Source organism: Coptis chinensis, chromosome 3 (assembly GCF_015680905.1).
Source record: "Coptis chinensis isolate HL-2020 chromosome 3, ASM1568090v1, whole genome shotgun sequence".
NCBI classification, from domain to species: domain Eukaryota; kingdom Viridiplantae; phylum Streptophyta; class Magnoliopsida; order Ranunculales; family Ranunculaceae; genus Coptis; species Coptis chinensis.
Window position 1 is genome coordinate 70,063,072 of NC_141458.1, and position 24,495 is coordinate 70,087,566.

Here is a 24,495-nt window from a genome sequence, read left to right on the forward strand (position 1 = left end):
ATAGATATAGAATAAGAAATACATGGTTTATCTAAATGGTAAAAAACGTAATTATTCTAACATGAAATTTTTGGCTTTTTTGAATTTTATTTGTAAAAGCATGCATAGTATAGAAAATACGAAAATTTGGGCATGATGTATTTGTATTTCTTTCTGCTCATATACAACAAATCTTTATACATTCCACAAAACACAAACAAACATAACAGATAATACTAAGAAAACTAGAAGTGCATAAAGTAAAGACATGTACTACAACGAAAACAAATTACATATAACTATGCGAACACTAGGGAGTTGCCACTACTAAAAATAAGGCTTTTTGCCGCGGCCGCCGGCCGTGGCCAAAAGTACCCAAAACCGCCACAAAATACCCAAAACCGCCACAAAATATGTGCAGTTGCCACAAAATACCCAAAACCGCCACAAATTATGTGCAGTTGCCACAAAATACGCCCGAGGCACTATTTGGTGTCACAAAATATCTTTTGCCACGGAAAAGGTGCACCCGCGGCTAAAAGTAATCTCTTGCCACAGGAGAGTTACCGCGGCAAAATGTTTTTTGAAATATAAAAAAATAAAAAAGAAAATCAAATCAAATATGTGTTGCCACGGCTTGGCCGCCACAAAAAGTTTGAAATTTTTGAATTTGCCAAAACTTTTCAAATATCTTTAGCTGCGGGAGTGGCTGCCACAAAAAGTTTGAAAATTTTGAATTTGCCAAAACTTTTTAAATATCTTTAGCTGCAGGGGTGGCTGCCACAAAAAAATTCTCCAGTAGACTCTACAACTACATCTCGCTGCAACCATGGGCGCTGCTAAATGTGGTTTTTTTAAAGGCACATATTTTCAATTTTGCACCTGTTCAAATCACTTCAATTTGAACCTATATCTCAGCAAGCTTCATAAATAAATAATAAGAAACATACTTAATTAACCAAATATCGACCAAAACAAATAAATAACATTCAACGTCAAATTCATTACATCACGTTAAACTTGGCCAATACCATAATCTAAAAACCTTCACAAGTTTCCAATCTACAAAAGAATTTATAACTAGTCCGATATAATGGCGCTTCAATCCAGAAAAACAAAAAACTTTAGCATTGCTCCAATGATGCTTATCCAACCAAATTCAAGTATGCAAAAAACGCGGGTCATCAATTCCAATACTAGTATTCATCTTGTTCATCTCTACAAAAAAAAAAAAAAAAAAAAAAAAATGTTAAACCCTAAAAATAGAGTTTGTATAAAAGCAGCCATGTGAATGTGGACAACACCAAAAATAGATGAAAATCTAAAGGAATGTAAATAAAGTGCATATATAGTAAAAATTTCGACAGAATCTCCTCTGTATTATCGACATTTCATAAACATAAAACCTGTCATAACTTGAAATTTTAATAAGAATACATCCAAACCAAATATAAAACCTCATACCTAATTTTGAATTTGCCAAAACTTTTTAAATATCTTTAGCTGCAGGGGTGGCTGCCACAAAAAAATTCTCCAGTAGACTCTACAACTACATCTCGCTGCAACCATGGGCGCTGCTAAATGTGGTTTTTTTAAAGGCACATATTTTCAATTTTGCACCTGTTCAAATCACTTCAATTTGAACCTATATCTCAGCAAGCTTCATAAATAAATAATAAGAAACATACTTAATTAACCAAATATCGACCAAAACAAATAAATAACATTCAACGTCAAATTCATTACATCACGTTAAACTTGGCCAATACCATAATCTAAAAACCTTCACAAGTTTCCAATCTACAAAAGAATTTATAACTAGTCCGATATAATGGCCGCTTCCAATCCGCAAAAACAAAAAACTTTAGCATTGCTCCAATGATGCTTATCCAACCAAATTCAAGTATGCAAAAAACGCGGGTCATCAATTCCAATACTAGTATTCATCTTGTTCATCTCTACAAAAAAAAAAAAAAAAAAAAATGTTAAACCCTAAAAATAGAGTTTGTATAAAAGCAGCCATGTGAATGTGGACAACACCAAAAATAGATGAAAATCTAAAGGAATGTAAATAAAGTGCATATATAGTAAAAATTCGACGAGAATCTCCCTCAGATTATCGACATTTCATAAACATAAAACCTGTCATAACTTGAAATTTTAATAAGAATACATCCAAACCAAATATAAAACCTCATACCTCAGTCGTAAATTCAACTACTAAAAGATATACTGATTCGTAGAACCAGCTACTTAACCATCTCGACCAATGCCAGTTAAGTCAAGTAACCAATTCTCGAATAAGAAGAAAACTATAAATATACAAACACTATTCCAGAAACCCTAATACACGACTTATACAATGCAACTAACATACATACATCTCCACGTTACCACCAGAACAATCTTAACAAAACCATCAACCCTGATGTGTCGGTTTTATCATCTAGTGAGGTTGTTTTGGTAATCCAAATCCGACACAACAAAGTCACTTGATGTGTCGGTTTTTGTTAAACTTATTGTGTCAGCGGTACTTATGTCGGTTTCAAATTCATTCCAAAACTGACACAATTGACTTGTGTCACTTTTAAAAGGACACAACAAGCCTTTTTTTTTTAGAAGTGGACACAAAGAATTAGAGGTAGCAAGACATAACAAGTTTAACTTACAGCATTCTAAAGAGGGAAGTTCTCTGCATTAGTGTTTCAATAAATCGAGCTTCCATCGCTTCATATCGTGCATCGAACCCTCTCTTTATCTCATCAAGCTCACGTTGCCTTTCCTCCTCTTTTTCTTATGCTACCCTTCGAATTTCAGCCATCTCATTTTCCAATTCAACAACACGATCAAAAGTTGTACCATGGGATGATGCTTGAGAGCCAAAATAACTAGTCGGTGTCGCACCACGACCCATCAACCTCACACGCCCATGTCGCTCACGTGGCATAACTTGCCTGTAGATTTCATCGGAAAGGGGTTGTTGATTTCCATTTTCATCTCTTCCAGCTAACTCTTTCATTTTTTCCTATATTGCAAATCGAATTAATATATGTAAGAAGAAAACCATTTATTATATTCACTTAACATCATTATTAGATTTGAATTTCACTTACTATATACTCTCTTGATTGTCTATCAAGTGCATCATTTGTCTTCTGACTTGTATGGGATAACACAAAGAAGTCTCCTTGAGATGGGGGTGCACCTTCCTCCCGAATCTGTCCAGACACAAGCAAATTGTTATTTGACTTATTTCTTATAAGCCAATCTGAAAATGTAAGTTCACAACAGAGACAACAATAAATATCATACAATTTGTGCTCTCATTTCCGGAAAACCTTTTCGACCACTAGTATGCTTTGCTATTTGCTTAGAACGATTACGCTTGTTCCTCTCAGAAATTACCTAGATACACAGAAAACAAAAATAATATATAAGTTGTGAAAACTATTTCAAATGGAACACTAAAGTTCTTCATACTTGATGCTCGAGACTATCCTAGAACTGCACAAGATTGACCCATTCTTGTTGTGATAGCTGCTCTGGTTTGTGCGCTATACACTCTTCATATGTTGTATAGCGTGAATATAAATTCTTTTTCCATTTAGTCTTCTTATTCCTGAATTCATCTGAGGCAATTCGACCCAAAGTAGTTTCTTTCTTGCTCTCATCAAGCTCCCACGAATCCTAAAACACGGTGCAAATATGTACAATATATCATGGTGTATATAAACAGCCAAACCTAGAACCTTGATACCTTGCCTAGAACAAAATCAAAATGGTGGCATACATGGATACTGACTACAAGTTGCAATCAAACTCTAAATAAAACCAAGTCAGGTGGTGGCACTTTATTGAGTAAATAAAACCAATCAGGACAAGACAGGACACGTAGGGATAACTTGCACAATATAATCAACACATTACACTTAATACCTTACTTAAGAGAATGTTACTATAATGACTAATAGAAGATGTGGCAGCTCATTTTTACCTTATTATTCTTTAAACATCATTTATGTATTACTTTCAATACTATCGATCAATACCAACAGGGAGTGGATGAGAGTCTTTAAGACTATTAATCTACGTACCTTAAAAAATCTAAGGGTTCCAGTTCATAGACTATTAAAACTTGCAACTTGGAGAAGGATCTGGTGGTCATGGCTATGGTGGTATTGCAATAGATGAGAATGGGGAAGTTAATTAATGCAGATGGATCTCTTACACATGCTACTCACCATACTAATCCTAAGCATACAAGAAAACTGTCGAATTAGTCTCAGGTAAATTCAGGGTTATTACATTTACCTTAAGCGTGTTCCATAGCCATAATTTATCATCTCCACCTTGCGTTGCTCCCAATATTTAGTCCAATCAAATCGATGCGATGATGTCATCAATACTCCCATAGATTCTGCAAACAAGTTTGGATGTGTATCTGGTCCATCAGGTTGATTATTGCCATTCCAAGTCAGTTTCAACTTCGAACTAGATGGGTTATTAAAAACCTTAGGAAGGGTAGAAGTGCCTCTAACCCATTTCCCACCTATTTAGAATGTTAAATATAGATATCAGCACAACAAATAATATGAGTTAGATATTACTCAATAGTTAAAAACCTAAGAATTCAAAAATCAGTTGCAAATCTTACCATTCTCATCGCTATTTAGATCTTCTCGTCGTCTTTTTACCATTGCATGCACTTATCTATGTTATACAAGAAAATTAAAGGAATGCCCAACGTGACTAATAAACGCACTCATAAGAAAAGAAACATCAATCAAATTAATAAACTATCAAGAGAGAGCATTCATAACAAATTGAATACGCCGGTCTTAATAAAGATGCATACACCCAATGTCATACTTAGCAACACTAAAACTAAATTAAATCACACTCCACACATCAATAATCTGGATCACTGTCATTAATGAAGTCATCATCACAATCACTATCCTCACTTAAGTCTTCATCACATTCATTATCATCAATGAAGTCTTGTTCTCTTTCAACAGTATTGGCAACAACTTCAATTCCTTCAACCTCATTCCTAGTCCAGCTTTCAATGGTGTCTGTGTTCTCAACTGGATTACTTGCATTTTGGTGTGTGCATGATGAGTTATCTTGGATTGGCTCAACCTCTGACCCCATATCATATAAGTCCCTTGGTTGTGTTTTCAACACAACTCGCCAATTTTCATCCAAATTATCTCTAAGATAAAAAAACTTGTTGTGCTTGAGATGCAAGAATAAAAGGTTCATTGGTAGCTAAGGTTCGTGTGAAATTCACAGTGGTGAAACCATATTCATCTTGTTTCACTCCAGCACAGCTCAAGCCATCAAACCAATCACATTTAAACATAAACACTCGATTCCCACTGCCATAACGAAGCTCCACTATATCATTTAGGATACCATAATAACCGACACTCCCTATAACAGGATTCATATCTCTAGCACTTGCAAAGCTTGAGGTTTCTGCATATACAAAAACTCTATGATTTTGAGTTTTTCTTCGCATCTCGAGATCTTTTGTGTGAAACCTATATCCATTTGCAATGCACCCTCTAAAACAGGTGGTAAATCGGGTAGGACCAAAGGATAACATATCAAGTTGCTCACTGACCAACTCACCATCTCTTTTCATTTGTTGAACCTATTTAGATAAGAAAAACAAATTAACACGTCTAAATGAAACCAATAAATATGATTATACTTAATAAAATATACTACGACTAGTCGACTACCACATACATGGTTTTCAAACCAGCTACCAAATCTCTCATTATGAATACGGTCTAAGTTCCTAGCACTTATGAGGCGCCCATGGTCATCCTTAATCATTTGTTTGTGTTTCCTGTACAATAGACCATTTTTATTATAATGAACATATATGTGATTCAAACATAGATAATTTCTTTTAAATAGAAAAGAGAAGTTTGTCGTACTCAACAAACGGCCTCACTTCTTCGCAGTTCATTAGCACGTACAAACGAGCTTGTTCCCACTCTTCGTTAGTTAGATTCCTCAAGGTTCCTTTCCCTAAAGGACAAGTGCTTCCAGCAAATATTGAAAACTTTCCATCTGATTCTACATCTTCACAATCATCATTCCTCCCTTGTAGATTAAACCTTGTCTCTACCCCACCATCTAAGTACATCGAGCAAAATGTCAAACACTCATCAGCAAGATACCCTTCCATGAATTGAACCCTCAGGCGACTTTTTGTTAGCACATACTTTTAAGCTTATACAAATACCTATATATATACATATAAAAGAAACATAAATATAAGTATATATGTTACCTAGGAAGAAAACAAATTGATCTTTCATATTGTCTTCACTTACCTTTCGATCGCATACATCCATCGATAAAACACTGGTCAAAGACAAGCTTGGCTTCACCAAAACTAAATGCATTGGTAGGTGAACCATAACATCAAAAATGCAGGAGGAAAAATCATTTCCATTTTGCAAAGAGTCACAGCAATACTATACTCTAGACGCTCCAACTCTTCAACCCATAACACTTTAGAACACAATTGCTTGTAGAAATTGGATAACTCAACCAAAACCATTGTTAGTTCCTTGGGTAGAATTCCACGTGCTGCAACTGGAAGTAGTTGTTGCATTAGAACATGCCAATCATGACTTTTCAGGCCATGTATCTTGGTTTCTTTAACTTGAACATGACGTGAAATATTGGATGAATAATTATCGGGAACCTTTACATCTTTCAAAAATTGACAAAGCTTCCTCTTCTCTTGCAAAGACAATGTGTACTGGGCAGGGGGTAGGTAGTATTTGTTGCCGACTTTTGGTATAGGGTGAAGTGATTTTAATTCCCATCAACACCAAATCTTGTCGGGCCTTCAAAGTCGTCCTTTGTTTTCTTCTCTAAATTTAACAATGTCCCAAGCAAACTCTCGCTATTGTTCTTTTCAATGTGCATAACATCAAGATTGTGCGGCAAAGCGAAGGTCTTTCCAATAAGGGAGTTCAAAAATATCTTGATTTTCTTCCGGTTATGCGGCAAATTATCTCCCGTTTTCTCTTTTGACCGGACTTATCGAGAATCGGCTTGCCGAATGTGACTTGCTCATACCCACTGAATTGCTCAAGAACCTCAGTTCCACTTAGTGGTTTTGGGGCAGTCCTCAGTTCAATAGTGTTATCAAAGGAACTTTTGTTCCTTCGATATGGATGATTAAGTGGTAGGAACTGGCGACTTCCCATATAACAAAACTTCATACCGTGCTGCAATCTTTTTGAACAAGTCTTCTCATGGCAAGAAGGACACGCAAGTTGGCCTTTGGTGCTCCATCCTGACAAGTTGGCAAAGGCTGGAAAGTCATTAATTGTCCATAAAACAGCTGCATGCATCTGAAAATTCTGCTTGGAATATACATCATATGTCTCGACTCCTTCCGTCCACAACTCTTTCAACTCATCGACTAAAGGTCGCAAGTACACATCAATGTTATTCCCAGGACTGTTAGGGCCAGGAATAAGCAGTGACAAGCTAAAATAAGGCTGCTTCATGCACATCCATGGTGGCAGATTATATGGAAGAAGAACCACAGGCCATGTGCTATGCATAGTGCTAAGACTACCAAAGGGGCAAAAACCATCACTGGCCAAACCAAGCCTAACATTGTGAGGTTCCAAACCGAAAGAAGGATATCTTTCGTCCAAGTGTTTCCATGCCTCAGAATCAGCTGGATGCCTTAATGCTCCATCCTTGCTACGACAATCTGCATGCCACCTCATGTCCTTCGATGTTTTTTAGCACATAAATAATCTCTGAAGCCTCGGCTTTAACGGAAAATATCTTAAGACTTTTGCAGCTTTTTTCTTGTGTTTCACAGTAGAATTACTTCCTTCCTCATCAGTCACAGATGGAGTAAGTTCCCACCTTGACTGACCACATATATCGCATTCATCCTTGTCCTCGATTGGCTTATTATCCTTCCAATACAACATACAATCATTTGGGCAAGTGTCTATCTTAATGCACTCCAAACCAAGGTCCCGAAGTTGCTTTTTTGATTCATAATGATTCTTTGGCATATTGATTTCATCAGGAAGTGACTCGTTTAACACTTGAAGCAACATGTCAAATGAATGGTTACTCCAACCATTTAGACACTTTACATGAAGCAAGCAAACAAGGAAAGATAATTTTGAAGCTTTAGTAGAACCAGGATACAGTGGTGTCTCAGCCTCCTTCAACAATTTATAAAACTTTTGTGCCTCCTCGTTTGGCTCATCCATACAAGGCTCACTCGAACTAGCCTCATTAGAAATAGGAATAGTTGGTGTGTCACTATCTGTTCCAACTAGGTCTGGAAACCCTAATGCATCTTGCAACATTCGGTGCATATCATCACCATTATTAGAGTCATGGCGAGCATCCACTTCATCTCCCTCTCCGTGTTTGGTCCAACGGATATATGACCGTACTATATCCTTATTTAATATGTGATCCCGAACTACATCTTTGGGCCTCAACACTTTATTAATGCATCGAACACATGGACAATAAATCTCATCACCAAACTCTTCAGGTCGATTATCCCATGCCCAGTTCACAAACTCCTCACAACCTAGAATATACTTGCGATTGGACCTTCCAACAGTCGGGTGCATCCAACTTTTATCCATCAAGTGCTAACTAACACACAACAAATACATAACCAAACATATAAGAGAATCCTCCTTAATACATAAGAAGCCTAATTAACATTGAAATCTATCAAGGATGAAAAGTCACTAAAATAAAATAAAATAGGAAAAAGGCATCCGTTTCTTGAAGACCTACCTATGCTAATCGTACTTAACGGGGAGTATGATTACAACAACAGAACACAAGCATTTAACATATTTTACTATCTCAGCCCAAGCATGTTAAACTTAATAACAAGTAAAAACAATGAGGAAATACAACATGATATGGAAACAAATATTAAGAGTTCAAACCAAGTACATACAAATCTAGCATTGCAACTTCTCAGTGAATATAAGGAACTAATCACCCTAAAATGGTTTAGTAGTAGATAGCAAATAAAATGAGATGACACATATGTTGAATATCATATTAGAGCAAGCTAGACATCCCTACCAAAGCAAGCAAGCAAGCTAATATCTAGTTTAGAAAATGACATGTTGAGTTTTAATACAATACATGTCCACGCATTATACAACTAATCTAATGAAACAAGCAATATAATAAAATAAAAAATAAGGCCCAAAAGATATTGAAAAACTGAAAGTGCGGTTCGAAAAATTGAGAGTGTGATTTTAGAAATTTCAAAGCGCGGATTTTAAAAGCTTTCGGTTGAAATTCGCCAAACCGTGGTTTTAGATTGGGAGCGATTTACCTTGTACACGGTTTGTGTGATTAAGGTTACAGAGTAGTAGGAGGCACTAACAAAAGAAATATCAGGTGCAGACGTTTGGAAGTGTATAATGGACTTAATTGTTACACATGAGGGCATGAGGCTCCCTAATTCTCTCCCATGGCTGGCTACTTTCCTTCAAAAAAAGTACCAGACCTTAAGGATTGTTCTCTGTTCTCTGTGTTTAGTTGTTTATTGGTTCTTTGAGTGAAGTAGTGGACCGCTTTTCTACTCTTGTGTTGGGTTTGGGGGGACATGTTGTTACCCTAATCTTTCTTCTATGTTTCTCTAGTTACTGCCTTACAGTTCTACCTCAAACTTCAACAAGTGTTTTATTGATAAAAATCAAAACTGAAAATATAAAAAAGAAAAACCACTTCCAAATGATAGTCTACCTTGAATAGAAATCTCTAACATTGTATAAGAACCTACTTGAGCAATATCTAACATGGACTGTTATCAGATTCCAGAATGCAAACAAAATTCCTTCAAATATTTAACAACATATATGTAACAAAAAGCAAGCTCGAAATCCCAAATGCTCCCCTTAAAACTCATTATCTAACTCTACCAAATAAGTATCTTCAATTTAGCTTTGCAGATTATTAAAGATGATTATCTTCAAACAAGGATACTTTGACAGTCAATGCCCTCTGTATCTGGGCATGCCTATTTGTAATTTGGGCATGCTGTTGGATAGTCTGTCGACTGTTTAAGCTAAACGATATTTTCTGTCATCTTCCAATGATAATTTCACCCTTATTCTTAGCTCAAAGTCTCGAACCATTTTGTTTTAGGGTCCTCTGCCTAACTGCGTAAGTGCTATTAAGATCAGAACATCAGATATAAAGACTCATGGTCATGGTCCCAAAATACTCAAAAGGCAAAAGTTTCAGAACTCTGAAAGATTGTCAAAGATAGAAATGTATCCGTGTGTTTGTGTGTGAACTGTGAACCAGAAGTCTAAAACTTTAGTTGAGTTTACATTTTAGCCGAGATTCCCTTGTTTGGTCCTTCCAAAATCCAAACTTTAACATGCATGGTTTAAAATCTCAAAAAACACAGTGGAATCTTTCATGCCACATCGTTCAAAACCAAACTATGATTTTATTTTTTTTATTATTTGCTACTATGAGTCTATGCGGGGTCCCTTTTAAGTTTTAAGTGACAGGTTCATCATCTACCACTCAGGCACAATATTTCGCGAACATTGGACTTTCAAAACAATCAAAAGACACCAGAAGCAAATAAATGTATCACGCTCTTCTACACCACTCAGTAGTACATAGGGCATTATCTTCAAACAAGGATACAACAAAACAAAAGTTGAAGAAATCAACATAAGCATCCAAAACATTATACCTACAAGTCGATGGAGACTTAAGACAGAAAATATTGAATCTCCACCTCAAATTAAATGAATTTTTAGAAGGAAAAAAAATACATTGAACTAAAGCTTACCAATTGGTCGTGAATTAGTAGTACGGCGTGTTGAAATCTTTCGCTTTCGGTAAGGTATGAAAATGGGTTTTGAGATTTCAGTAATAGTTTAGTTTGGGAAAGAGAAAATATTTAGGTCGTCTATTTTGTTTGGGTTTTAGTTTTTGATTTCTTTGGGCGAAATGGGCGGGATATGGAAATAAAGGGCGGGTCAATTTTTGCCCATTTTTTTTTCCTTCCAAATAAACCAATAAACCAATAGAAAAAAACATTTGGCCATGGCCAACCCTACCTCGCCACTAAAAGCTCAACATTTAGACGCAGCCAACTTAATCCCGAGGCTAGAGATGCACATTTAGCAGCGGCCCACATAATCCCGAGGCTAGAGATGCATATTTAGCCGCGGATGGTGACAAGCCGAAGCTAGAAACAACATTTTTCCTCAACTAAGTATGGCCGCTACAAAAAGGTACTTGTAGCCTCCAAATCGATGGCCGCGACAAAATCATCGCCGCAAGAAGCCCTTTTTTTGGTAGTGTGCCTAGTCAGATTCTGCGCGGGATAACTAACGATGTCGAGCTACTCCTGTCTCTTCCCTCTCATCGGGATCTCTCAGGCGTAGAAGCCTGTGGAACTAACTCGTCTCACAGCTCCTGAAGCATCTAGAGAGTCTTTGGCACGAAAAGGTCTTGTTGCTTCGTCTTTGAATTGAACTCAACTCCTGATGTAGTTGACGCTGACCCTCATGCATTAATCGCAAAGCATCCAAGGGATGCGTGAATTGAGACAGAGCTCCTGGAGCAAAGTAGTCGACATGAGGTGGAGGTCGAGCTTCGTCATCGTCGAGATCGTGCTCGATCTCTTGTACATCCTATGGGGACCAGTCGTGCTGAACGCAATGAAGATATACAGGAGTGAATGTGGCAGACTTTACTACCACAAAGTCACTCGGAACTACTGCTCCTCAACTAAGCATGAGCTTAGTTACAAGGGTAGGAAGGGGAGCAGTACTGCGTCTAGACTGAGAAAGCTGGTCCCACAGGAAAGAACTAATATAGAACCCGTTGTTCCGAGTCTGTAAAATCCAAAGAATGTGAAGGATCGATTTACTGATATCCGAAGGTTTCTTCATCCCCACAAGGTTGTGCGCAGTCCACATTGCCACTGCCAACTGGTTCTTTCTCAGAGAAGTCTACCTCGCGCAGGTGGAACCACTGATGTACTCGCCCTCTAATATAGTCATATGCATCAAATCAAACACTGTGCCATGGAACTGCTGACTCTCGGGTACCTCGTGTCGCACTTTGATACCTAAAACCGACCAACTGCCTGCCTAGTAAACACATGCTTGCCTCCCCCAAATGAAACGGTAACCAAGCCTTAGTTATCGCGAGCTAAGCCGCGATAGAAAGCTTGAACAAGGGAAGGGGAGTAATGAGCGGTGGGTTCTAGCAAGAGTGGCCTCCAACCTCTTCTAAGGATTTGTCCCTTGAAGAAAACATCAAAAACCCTGAATCAAATAGATTTAAAAAATCCATTTCGGATACAATATTTCGATTGGTAGCCATGAGAGGGTGTTTTGGTTGAAATGAAAGTGGATGTGAGGTGGGGTGAAGGTTTTGAAGTGGCAGCAGGAACTGTTTTTTATTTAGCGAAGAAGGAGGTGCGACACGGGTTAGGGTAGGCGCGAGCGCGTGTCGGCTTTGATTTTGTGAGCTAAGGTTTTTTGTGGAGAAGACTATACGTTGAGCGGTCGCATGGTTGGATTTTAAACCCCCGTACGACCATCAGTTGTTAGGTTTTTAGGTATTGAAATTTTTGGCCTAAGCCCATATGAAATGCAGAAATACCGAAAAGGTCCCGTTCCGTCTCGTAACTAGTAAAATGCAAATCTCCACTTTGTTACTAGTCCGATTCGGACAAACAAACTGTCTAAACGATCAGCGCGGAAAATCCTATCCAACGGTATATCACATGCTTTGATCCAAGATTGTATAACACACAAAATGATAGATGAACACCTTGAAGCGTGAAGATGACATAAGCTGTATATACGAATGAGCTCTAAAAAGAATAGAGTATGCCAACTTGAAAACAAAGCACACAAATAGCGGAATGAATCAAAAAGAGTGTTACGAGAGCAAAGGGAACGGATGGTGGAAAGAATATACAAACGTGAAATTAAAGACTAATTAATTTTTTTGGATTATATTTTTGAAAAACTATAAAAATGTGGGTCATTTTTAGTTAGATCCCCAAGACTCGAGTCAATCCCAACCAGATAGTTTGATTACTCTATGAAGCTGGGCTATGTGCTTTGGTGTAAGACACATGTAGACTTTAAATACTAAGCCCTCGCTTAGTAGCTGAAGCCCAGGGCAGTCTAGTGTTTGACATCTCAAACACCAGTTCTCCCTAACTGCACCGTTTGTGTACGTAGGAACTTTTTCCTATACCAGGTGTGATGGTGTGAATTCTCTTCTAGATATCATGTTTTATAGCAATCGGAAGAGATGCAAAAACTTCATAACCAGAGGGTACACGTCTCCATTGAGCCTTGCTCAGTGGAGAAGAAGGCTCAATAGAGAAGAACTGTCTTTAGACATTTTGAAAGGTTTGTAGAAGAGGGGAAGAAAAGAAGATTTTGAAATTTTTGGCAACTGGAAATTTTGTAGAGTTTTAGAAAAGAGGGTGAAATTTTTGAAAATTTGTACAAAGTGAGTCTTTTAACGTCATATTCTCTAGACAATAATATAGAGGTGCATGATAGAATTAAACAGATCATGGTTTCACTTTGGGTTACACCATTTGTTTAATTCTAGAATTCGACGCCTCATATCATCAAGTTTTTTTTTTTTTTTTTTTTTGTTCTTGTTTTTCTTAAAAGATATCTCTAACAAGATAGAGGGTTTTTGCAAGAAGATTAAATCATATGTTTATCCAGTATCATTTTGGTTACTCTGGGACGTAAGATTTTAAATTTTTATATTTTCAAGTTTTTGAAAACTATGTAGAGATATATACAAAAGATTCGTACAAAAGCAGTGATAAAAACATACCATAACAGATTGTCTTAGGCAATTTTCATGTCAATTTGAGTGAACCCAATCAAGACAGACAAAGTTTCAGTAATACGAGTTAGGGGATTTACTGTGCAAGACATGGAATGTCCTGACCCGTGCAAATAGTGCGGTGATATATGCGACCCTTAATAAGCAAAACTAATCTCAAACCAACCCTAGTTTGCAATTTTCTAGGAGTTGGTTCGTGTAGAATCCATTACCCATTTTGAAACAAAAACACATGACTAATGTTGTGTCGAGAATCCTCTATTATAAAAATTGGAAAAACCAAGAACTTTTATAAAAACAACAAGAAAAAGCTATTTTTAACAAAAAGAGTGTAAAATAAATAAAAAGAAAATTGTATACTTGCTCCATAGATGTACACTACTCAAACTGCGAGTAAAAGTGATAATAAGGAATATGCAAGTATACGTGGACTCAAGGCTCCGACACTTACAACCACACACTCCAAATGGAGGGTCTGGTTACCTTTTCTGATGTATTCCATAAAAATAGATGTAAGGGAATGAAAGGATTGGAAATATATCACGGAACAGAGGATTTAATCCTCATAGATAGGATCTTTGAGAATGGTTTCTTCTACATACGTAGACCGGAACTCATGATAGTGTTTTAGGTGCTTGTTGCTTCCGAGGCTGAGTTCGCTTGTTTAGGATTAGGAACTACTTGTCCTGGGAACACACCTTTCTAGCTTTCCCTTGAGTTAGGTGGCTTAGAGATTGTTGTATGGACACCAAGATTTGAGATTGTTGATGCATCAAGGATAGCATCATCTCAGATGTTTTGTCCAATGGGACATTAGTAGGTTGGGCAACTGGTGCTAAGTTTATTTGGTTGTTGATTGGTGGATTTTGGTAGTTCTGGTTAAAGTTGGATGGAACCATTGCTCTATTATGATTGTTGTAGGTACCTTGTCTTTGTCTGAACTGATTGAATGTATTTTATGGTTTGACATAATTTGTGAACCCTGGAGGTGGTTGAGTTTGTTGATTAGTATTCCATTGAAAATTTGGGTGTTGCCTTCATAATACATTTGGTACATTTAAAGCATAGACTTCTTCTAGTTGAAGTGATGCTATGTTGTTGAGCAAGAGACAGTGGGTTGATACGTGATTTAGATCGAGACAGAAGGTGCATGGTGCTATATCGATGTTCATGACTGGCTGGGGAGTATGGTCTTTTTGTTTGGTTACAAGGGCATATATCTTTCTTGTGAGGGTTTCGATTAGTATTTTCATCTCTAGACCGGATTTTACCTCAAAGATACCATTGGCTTTATAAGTACTAGGTTGGGATGTTCTGGAATTGTTTGTGTTGTCCCAATGAGTACTCTTTTATACTTGGTCTTCAAGAAGGTTAGAGCTTCGGTAGCACCTTTATCTAAAAAGTTTCCATTACTCATGATATCTAGGTAGACTTTGTGTTCTTAGAGAAGACCTTTGAAAATACATTGGACAAGAGTGGATTTTTCTAGTTTATGGTGAGGACATGAATGGAGTAGGTCAGATAATCTATCCCATGCTTCGGAGAATGTCTCACTCAGACTCTGTCTAAAGAACTGTATCTTGCTTACTATCTCTTCTATTTTCTTCGGTGGAAAGTACTTCTTCATGAAAGAGAACACTATCTTTTCCCATGTATCAAATGAATCGGGCATCTATGATAGAAGCCATGCGTGGCTCTTGCCAGCTAGAGTGAAGGGAAACACTCTCAGTTTAACCTGAACATCAGAAACGCCCGAATGATTGAACGTACTGCATACCTCATGTATCCGGCGTAGATGCTCATATGGTAACTCGTGTTTGAGACTGTGATAGACGGGTAAGAGATTGAACACGTTCGGTAGGATGCAGAAATCGTTATTGAGCTGTGTAAGTCGTATACAAGATAGATAACGGTGTGTAGAAACTAGAGAGAGGCTCTTCAGCTTGAACTACTTCATCCACCATCCTAGTAGTTGGGGGATGAGAAATAGGAGTATGTTGAGATCGACATGCTCTCCTACGTGGGTAAGTTTTAAACACGTTAAGCTTTGTATAGCCTGAGCGTAGTCTCATGCACGATTGCGAGACTATTTAGAATCTACTTATATGCGAACACAAATGTATTGGATGCTTAAACAGCGAAATTCATTTATAGCTTTGAAGTTTTTGAAAAGTTTGCATGCAATGTCTGTAGATTAGATACTATGCCCTGTTTGAATTTAACAGTGGGCACGAAACTGGGTTTTGGGAACTACACATATCGAGGGAGAAGATTGCTACTTCACCAGATGGTGTGCCACCAAGAATCTCACCCACGATATTTATGAGGGAGGGGAGTGAGGAAAGTAGTTGGTTCACTGGAATCTGGTAGTTCACTACTCTCTTTGTTTGTGCTAGATGTTTGTCCTGATGGACGTGACTAAATTGGCTCTACTTGGTTGATTTTATCTTTTTAGTTTGGTCTATGTAACAAATATTTCACGCAACATCCATTCTAAAGTGGGTCTTAATCCTACTTTTTGTTCTTTTAAGGCTTGGGTTTAGCTTTAGCGTTAATGTAAAGATGAAATTGAAATGTAAATCACACAATCGTCCAAGCATGCTTAGTAACACACAAGTATCCTCTTACACTTTATAGCAAGGAGGTTTATAAATTACCGCCCAAGGTGTGCGTACACGACCCTTGGGGTGAAGGCGACGTGGTGGAGTTGACGAAGTGTTTGGTGTCTTGCGTGTTAACCCACCATTTGAGCTTTTCCTTACGGTTACAAGTTTAATCTAACTAAGACCCACAAGTCGGGTCTAAATATTGGCAAAACCAATAAGTTACAATTGGTTGCCTTCGTGGGCCTAAAACAAATTTGCCTTCGTGGGCTTAAAACTATAAAAGCGGCAAACATGAAAATTTAACTACGTTTAGCTAATTAACTATTCCCTAATGATTAATTAAACAAAATACGTAAAAGCTTGGAAAGTGTTCGTCATCTTGAATCCTTTGTTTGGAGGATGGTTTTAATGGATGGAAAAATTAGACTTGTAACTCTTCTCTCCTACTTTCTAATGGCTATTTGGAATTACTTCTTAATGTGAAACTCTTAGTTGATTTGTATAGGGATTAAGACTTGCTTTTAACTTATTATTGAATCAAGACATATAATGAAATTGGTTTTGGTGGTTATCTTGTTCACAAAGTCATGCTCATTTGAACTTGTCAAATGAGTATAACTAGTGAATCAAAAATAAAATAAGCAGAGAAAACTTTTATTGAAAAGAAGAATGAAAACTTGTATCAAAGTTAATATTGAAAACTTGTATTAAATCACTTAAAGCTTGAAGAATATAAAAATGGAAAACAAGAAAATAAAATTATACTATTATATTAAAACATTTAATCTACTCATAACGACCAAAGATTAGCTCTAGAGTAATGTTCTTTCTCTACAATTTTGGTTTATATAGGACACCAATTACATCTTTGCCCTTCCTTCTAGAAACAACCTTGTGGGCTTTTGACCTAAGCCCATACAATATAATTATTTGATTTTGGTTTTAAGTCCTTGAGTCCATAGCTTTCAGCTTTGAGCCCTTGAGTCCATAGCTTTCAGCTTTGAGTCCTTGAGTCTTTGACTTTGACAGTTGACTTTGATTTTCCAGCACTTTTGCTCCTAAGGTGGAATCTTCCCAAGCAGCATAAATTGCAATCCCTTTTGCGCTAAAATGCACGTATTAGGAATATGCTTCATAAATGGCCTGTATCTTGCAAACGGTAGGAAAAGCTATAAGTTGTCTATTCATTAATTAAGTATAAGAAGGGCATAATTGAGGTATTATAAAGGTAATAAAACACACATTTGGGGATTGGTCAGTGCCTGAACGCAGTATCATACACTTTTAGCAAAACCACAAAACTATCCTAACATGCGCAAACGATGCGAAGTATGCTCAAGCAATCGAAATTCGTTTTTGCAAGTATGGAGTTTTGAAAACTTTGCTTTGGTCTATAATTTACTATGCCTTGTTCAAGGGAACAATTGGGCACGAGACTAGGATGGCTCTACTACACGTCTCAAAAGAGTAGGCATTCACTTCACCAAGTGGTGTGCTACCAAGAATCTCACTCACGATGAATCTGGGGGAGGAGAGTGAGGAAGATAGTTGGTCCATCGAAATCTGGTAACTAATTACTCTAACTCCTCGTGACTATATTTTTGTCATTTTCTGGAATAGCGTGACTACTTTGGGCTCTAGTTGATTGATTTTATTTGATTTTATTATTATTATTTTTTGTCTAGGGCTACAAGAATCAAGCAACGTCCAATTTATCTACATTGGAGAATGACTTCCCAATGGTTGTTATATGGCTTGGGTTCAGCCTTATGCATAAATGTAAATTGCAGTTCAGAAATTAAATTTCAAAGAATCACGTAAGCATGCTTGAACACACAAGGTATCCTCTTACATGGGCTTTGAGGAGGTTTAGAATTTACCTCTCAAGCCGTGCTTACACGCTGCTTGAGGAGAAGGCGACATTGGTTGGCGCATGATCTAAGAATCAGGCCCAACCTTTCGAGTTTTTCCCTGTTTTAAGTTACAATAAAAGTTCACTTAAAAAGCCCACAAGTTGGGTTTTTGATAATTAAACAACTTTGCCTTCAAGGGCCCAAAACATAAAACTAAACTAATACTAAACTAATCTAATAGATTAACTAGTTAAGATAATAGATTAACTAGTTAAGATAAATTATCTAGATTAACTAGAGTTAAACTTAGTTAGAGTGTTGATTACTAAGTTAATTCAAAGTGTGCGAGCGTATGATTCACAACTCATCTTGCACACTTGAACTTGTCAAGGCAATGAAAACTCTAATCTCTTGGTAAGTTTAGAACTTCAACCAAGTGTTCACCCAAGTTCATCTACATAATCAATCAAAACTCGTATTTTCTATATTTTTTTTTTTTTTTTTTTTCTTTATATCTCTATCTATTACAAACAAGTTCTACTGATTTATACTACTTTATTACAAAATCTGGTCCGGAGTTCAACTACACATCACAAAACAACTAAACTGTGAAAAAACTGGACACTGGAATGATGAGGTGGCCTCGCGGTCACCCGCCGGCAAGAGTGCGATCGCGGGTCGAATTTTGTCCAAGTTGTGTCGGTTTTTAGCTGCAGCTTTAGCTCCTCACCAGTATGTTGATCTTGAACCTAGATTTGCAGAAAAGTAATTCAGTAATGAAAAACAACGAAAATTAGAAAAATAAGAAGTGAAAAGGTGAGAGTGGTGCTTCCTCCTTAGATGCTCAACCAAACATTCTTGCTCCTTCAATCCATGAAAGCGGCGTCATTTGAAGTTTTAGCATTAGGAAGTATCTTCAAAGTAGTTGAAGTGAGGTTCACCATAGATTGTTTAGAGTTTGAATGATTGGGAGTTGAAGAAAGGAACGTAGGATCTTTAGTTTAGGACAAGTTTTGTTTACTAGTTTATGAAGAACATTGAACAAAAGTTTAATGGTTTTAATGATTGAAAAACATAACTTGAAAGCAATGAAAGGAAATGATTAATTGAAAGAAATAACAACTAGAAAGAAAATTGATTGATTGAATAACAAAACAAATAACAAGATTGAAATGAAGAACAATAAAGTAAAATGACTTGAATGAAAAAACACTACAAAAATAAATCCTACATGACACTAGATTAAGTCTAGGTGCATTCTTTCTCCCTAACTTTTAGTTTTTATACCCCTACTTTATGCCAATGACTGATTTGCCCTTCTCTATTATATTTGAGACACCTCACCCTTTACTTTATATTTTTTCTTTTTTCTTTTTGCTTTTTGATTTCTTCTTGATCAAGATAGGTTTTAGAGAATGCCATATTTTGTGCTAAGGACCTCCATCTCTAGTCTTCTGAGTTGAGGGCTTTGCCCTTTGACTTTGACATTTGACTTTGACTTTTTCAGTACTTTTTTATAGCAGCTTCTAGTATTCATAATAAGCATGATTAAAGCTCCTTTTGGTGCTAAGACGCATCTTTTATAACAAGTGGTCTGAATTTCTCTGTAACCTGAAAAAGACAATAAAAGTTATGAGTTGTCTTTTCATTAAACATAAGAAGGCTTGTAATGCAGTAATGTAAGGATAATAAAATGCACATTTGGGAGCTGATCATATCACTATGCGGTGCATATGGCTCACAATGTTTGGGAAAAGAATGTAATATCATACATTTAGTATCTTGATTTTTCCTTACAAAACTTTTTGCATCTCTTCATTGAGTCTTTGTTGTTTCAGCTGGATCACGAAGCGTTGAAGTGTGTTCCGCACCTATTCAAGTTAAGTCAATGTGATTTCACGAATGAATTAAAAAACTCTCCAAGATTTGAAAATGAGCTTAGAAGGACTAGGTTCTATGATCTCGTGTTTGGTTATTACGACCATCACGATCCACCGTTGGTATTTGCATTTGTGGAGAGATGACATCTAGAGACCAACACCTTCTATATACCGTTTGGGGAGATGACTATCACTTTGGACGATGTCTCCCAAATCTTAGGAGTCGCAGTTAGAGGAAGAGCAGTACAAGAGAACATGGAGTTTAGCCGTGAACAATTGGAGAATCTCCTACACCGTGCTTTAGGTATCCCTATGCCTCTGATTAAGGCGGAGATGAAAGCATACCACTTCATTTCAAAAGTAAGACTAGAATTTTTGCGAAACCAGTTTGCTGGGAAGGTGCATGATAACGATATACACAACGCAATTGGGAAAGTGGTGGAGAAGGCGTCGACTTTGAGGGAGGTACGTACAGCGGGCTGTAATAGTTTATATTTTTTTTTCTTTAGATGTACCATCTTCACTAACAAGTCTGGGACTGGAGTGCCTGTTTATTAATTGAGGCCGTTGTTGAAATTTAGTAAGATCAGAGACTATGTCTGGGGTGCAGCAATATTGACATGTTTGTATAAAGGTTTTGAGATTGCCACGTGTGCCAAGGTGAAAGGTGTTTCAGGCTACCTGACTCTTCTACAGGTAAAACTTTAGTATTTTAGGGATTCTTTTTAATGTTAATTTTATTAATCTATTAGTATGTTAACTGTGTGTGTGTATATATCTATGTGTGGATCTATGAGTATTTCCCGTTATTCAGGCCAATCCCAAACCTAGAATATAAATTGTCTGAGTCGCATGTTCATAGACACACAATTACCACTGATAAGAGCCCAAAACTATAGTTTTAACCCTGTAACAGTCATACTATTAGACCAATTATGTGAGTAATAATTAAGAGTTAACACTGATCACGTGTTTTTATGCATTTCAGGCTTCAAAGTCCATTATGTGCAGAAATGTGCCACTTTAGCAAGATAAAGGAGCAAAGGTCGGTTACTAAGGAGTTCCGTGATTAAAGACCAAGTTTCAAGAAGACAAAGCCTTTCTAAAGCCCGGTCAAAAGCTGAAAAGTCGACGCGGGCGTAAAACAAAGACACAAGTCGCCAGAACTTCCGAAGGCCGTATCTTTGGACTCAGACCTCGGAATGGGGCCTACCTTATGTCAAAACGACCGGCTCGAAAGAGATTTCCAATGGTCTAAGCCTTGATCCAATCAGAGGGGAAAAAGTGGATGAAAATTCTATTGAAGCCAACTACAGCTGAAGAGGCCTTTTTGGACTGAAAGAATTGGGTTTTGGGCCTGATTCTCTAGCCCAAAACGTGGCTCCAAGCCCATGCACGATTTTTGGATCTGAAAGTATAAAAACCAAAGCTTAGCTCTTTGTTAATGGTAGATAGGGTAGATAGTTAAGGTAGCTAGTTAGACCTAAAACTATATAGAATTCTAGATCTAGTTTTCAGTAGAGTAATTAAGTTTAAGTTCCATTTTCAATTCTTGTTTTAGATTAAGTCTTTGAATCATTGTTCTTGATTGATTAGATAAATAAGAATAGTTATTTTTGTCAATTTCGATTCTTGTCAGTTACATTTGTGTTAGATCTGATTTCATTTATTACTTGTTATTCAATTCTTAGTTATTAATTAGATTTTAATTATTGTTTAAATTAGATTAGTAAATTTCAATTCTTTATATTATGTTTAGTTTTAATTTAATCGGAAATGATTGCGTAATGATTCTCGGCTAAACCTCCATTAGAGGGGGTTGAGAAGCCTTGATGAAAGCTTGATTCCGATTATCGTAGAGTCGTCGTAAATTCCTTTCACTCTAGAAATGATTAGTTCACCATGAGAATGGGTTTAATCGTTCACATGCTAGTTATGAATTGGTAAGAATGCCATGTGTAATTAGGGATTAGGAGTAACCATATTGTTCTGTGAAGCAGTTCAATTCGGATTACGACGATTCGTCGTTAGTAGGATTAAGTCGAAGTTAAGGTGGAATCAATCCCCTCTAACTCCTTATCATAGAATCAACGTAGCATTCCCATAGTTGTTCTGATAATCGACTAGTTGCATCTTGTGGGTAGTTGCATCGTAGTCTAGTTGCCACTTCGTAAATCTCTCATTAGACTTTAGAGTTAAGAGTACTTATACGCGAAGAGAACATTAACATGGAAGGACTAGGAGTGGAACGAATCACTCTACTCCACTATATCTCATAGGATTGAGAGTAGAAACTTTGATAAACATATAGGCACATAAGATAGTTTTAGTTTACTTACGTTTTGAGTTTCATCGTTCATTTCGTAGGTAAACTATCCAATTTTATGTTTTATCAAATGGCGCCGCTGCCATCTTAGTTTCACTTTCGCATTGTTTTTGTAGTGTAAGTAATTTTCTTAAAGTCCCATTTCACCCACCCACCCTTGTTTGATTCCTACTGTGGTTTTCCGATTCAGCGTTGAAAAGTTCAGGGATAAAATACACCGAAGCGACGGCGCTTATAAAGGCGCACTGCGCCTCTATACTGGAACCTTGAGAGCGACCGCCTCATGTGGAGCGACCAGCCCTAAAAAACACCGTAATTTGAAGATTACACGGATGCTGACCGCCTCTAAGCTATATTTTTCGTGAATTCTACGTTTTGATTCGAACTTTGATATTTCAAGTTTTTCAGGTGTTCTAACTTGTTATATACACTGAACAACAAAGTAAACAAGACGCTTATTCATAAGCGAAGCAAGGACGATCGTATTCCTTTATTCCACACCTCGCATCTCTCGTTAGAGGTTTATACTAGTATATCATCGAATTGTTTGGAGTGTTGATGTGTTTAGCTAAGTTTGGTTTTAGCCTTGTATGAGATTAAGGTCCGGCGAACAAAACACCGAACGTAATTACCCAACAACGCCAACAAACAAGTCTATCTAGTATACCACCCACTACACCTCTAGCTACTATTTCACACACATCACCGACACAATGCCCGAAGCGAAGAAGAGACTCCTCTCTCGACTTCTACAAAGCCTTCGAGCGATAGCCCCAAATCTTGCATCGTTCTAGCGGACCCATTGGGGGATTTCGAATCCCCAAATATTTTAATTTGTTACCCGCTTTTCATGGATTAGACCATGAAAAACCTTATCGCTACATCGCGTAGGATTGAACAAGTCCTAACAACATTCCACCATCCTACGGTTGGTGCGGAACAAATTAAACTCGTGGTATTCCCTTTCACCTTAGCCGAAAGGCGGCGCCTTGGTTAACTTCCCAAATGCCTAATTCGTGGACTCGTGGGCTAAACTTGTTCAATTTGTTTATGGAACATTTTACCCACCCCTAAAGACGGATGAGATGCTTTCCAAGATTCATTTTTTTCGACAAAATCCTCATGAATCATTTTCGAGGCTTGGAATCGTTTCACCAATCTCCTTATAGAGTGTCCACATCATAACTTAGCGAAAAGACACGTTAGTTCGTGCCTTTTTCAAAGGACTTCTACACCACCATAAAGAAGTCCTAGACATAATGAATGGGGGTAGTTTCTTAAGCAAAGGAGCCCCGGAGGCTTATAAATTTTAGAGGATCAAACTAAGCGAAATAACAATGGGGGGTAGTGATAATATCCACCGCTCCGCTTAGTTCATCAAATACTGATTAAGGCCGGTATGTTTGAAATTAAAACACGATCCCGAGCTTAAAACTCTAATCGAATCACTCACTAAAAAGGTAGAGGCCATTTCTGTTCAACAAAAGCATATCCCTGTCATGAACGTAAATTCAAATCCATGTAGTTTCTGTTGGAGCCCTGAGCATCTCGACTCCCACTGTCCTATAGCCTATGAACAGGCTTGTTCCATTAATAGTGAACCTAACGCCCCTTGGAGACATAATCCCAACTTCGGTTGGAGAAATAACCAACACGTCACACCTCCAGGGTATAATAATCAATATGTTAGGCCAACGCACAGTTTTAACCAAGCTCCACCACGTCAAGGACAAGGTCAGGGTAATTTTAATAATTATAACAACCAAGTGCAACCTCGACAAGGTCAAGCACAAAGTCAAGGTAGTTATAATAATTATAATGCTAATAGAGGTATCGTTCCGGTAAATAATAATTATCAAAATCCACCGATAAATAATTCACGGGAAATAGTTCCAGTCACACCACCCGTGACTACTACACCCACACAACCGGATCGT

General features: G+C 37.3%; 2 protein-coding genes across 2 annotated transcripts; both read right to left on the reverse strand.

Moving 5' to 3' along the window:
• Positions 1-5,194: 5,194 nt before the first annotated feature.
• On the reverse strand, positions 5,195-7,754 carry LOC147510589 (uncharacterized). Its single transcript, XM_086598188.1, has 4 exons — positions 7,238-7,754; positions 5,940-6,132; positions 5,737-5,839; positions 5,195-5,638 (listed from the first exon to the last, which is right to left on the reverse strand). The coding sequence occupies exons 1-4, from the start codon at positions 7,752-7,754 to the stop codon at positions 5,195-5,197; spliced, it is 1,257 nt and encodes a 418-aa protein (XP_086454314.1).
• Positions 7,755-7,769: 15 nt separating this feature from the next.
• On the reverse strand, positions 7,770-8,648 carry LOC147510590 (uncharacterized). The gene has a single exon (XM_086598189.1). It carries the CDS (start codon positions 8,646-8,648, stop codon positions 7,770-7,772), a length of 879 nt encoding a protein of 292 aa, XP_086454315.1.
• Positions 8,649-24,495: the final 15,847 nt, after the last annotated feature.

What these genes read in the sequence shown, in the direction of transcription:
- LOC147510589 (XM_086598188.1), bottom strand. Translation starts at nt 7,754, where the DNA reads ATGAGGTGGCATGCAGATTGTCGTAGCAAGGATGGAGCATTAAGGCAT. An exon ending in TTCAAAAAGATTGCAGCACG is followed by an intron (nt 6,133 to 7,237) that starts GTATGAAGTTTT and finishes CGATGTACTTAG; the next exon opens with ATGGTGGGGTAGAGACAAGG. An exon ending in GTAGCTGGTTTGAAAACCAT is followed by an intron (nt 5,639 to 5,736) that starts GTATGTGGTAGT and finishes TTATCTAAATAG; the next exon opens with GTTCAACAAATGAAAAGAGA.
- LOC147510590 (XM_086598189.1), bottom strand. Translation starts at nt 8,648, where the DNA reads ATGGATAAAAGTTGGATGCACCCGACTGTTGGAAGGTCCAATCGCAAG.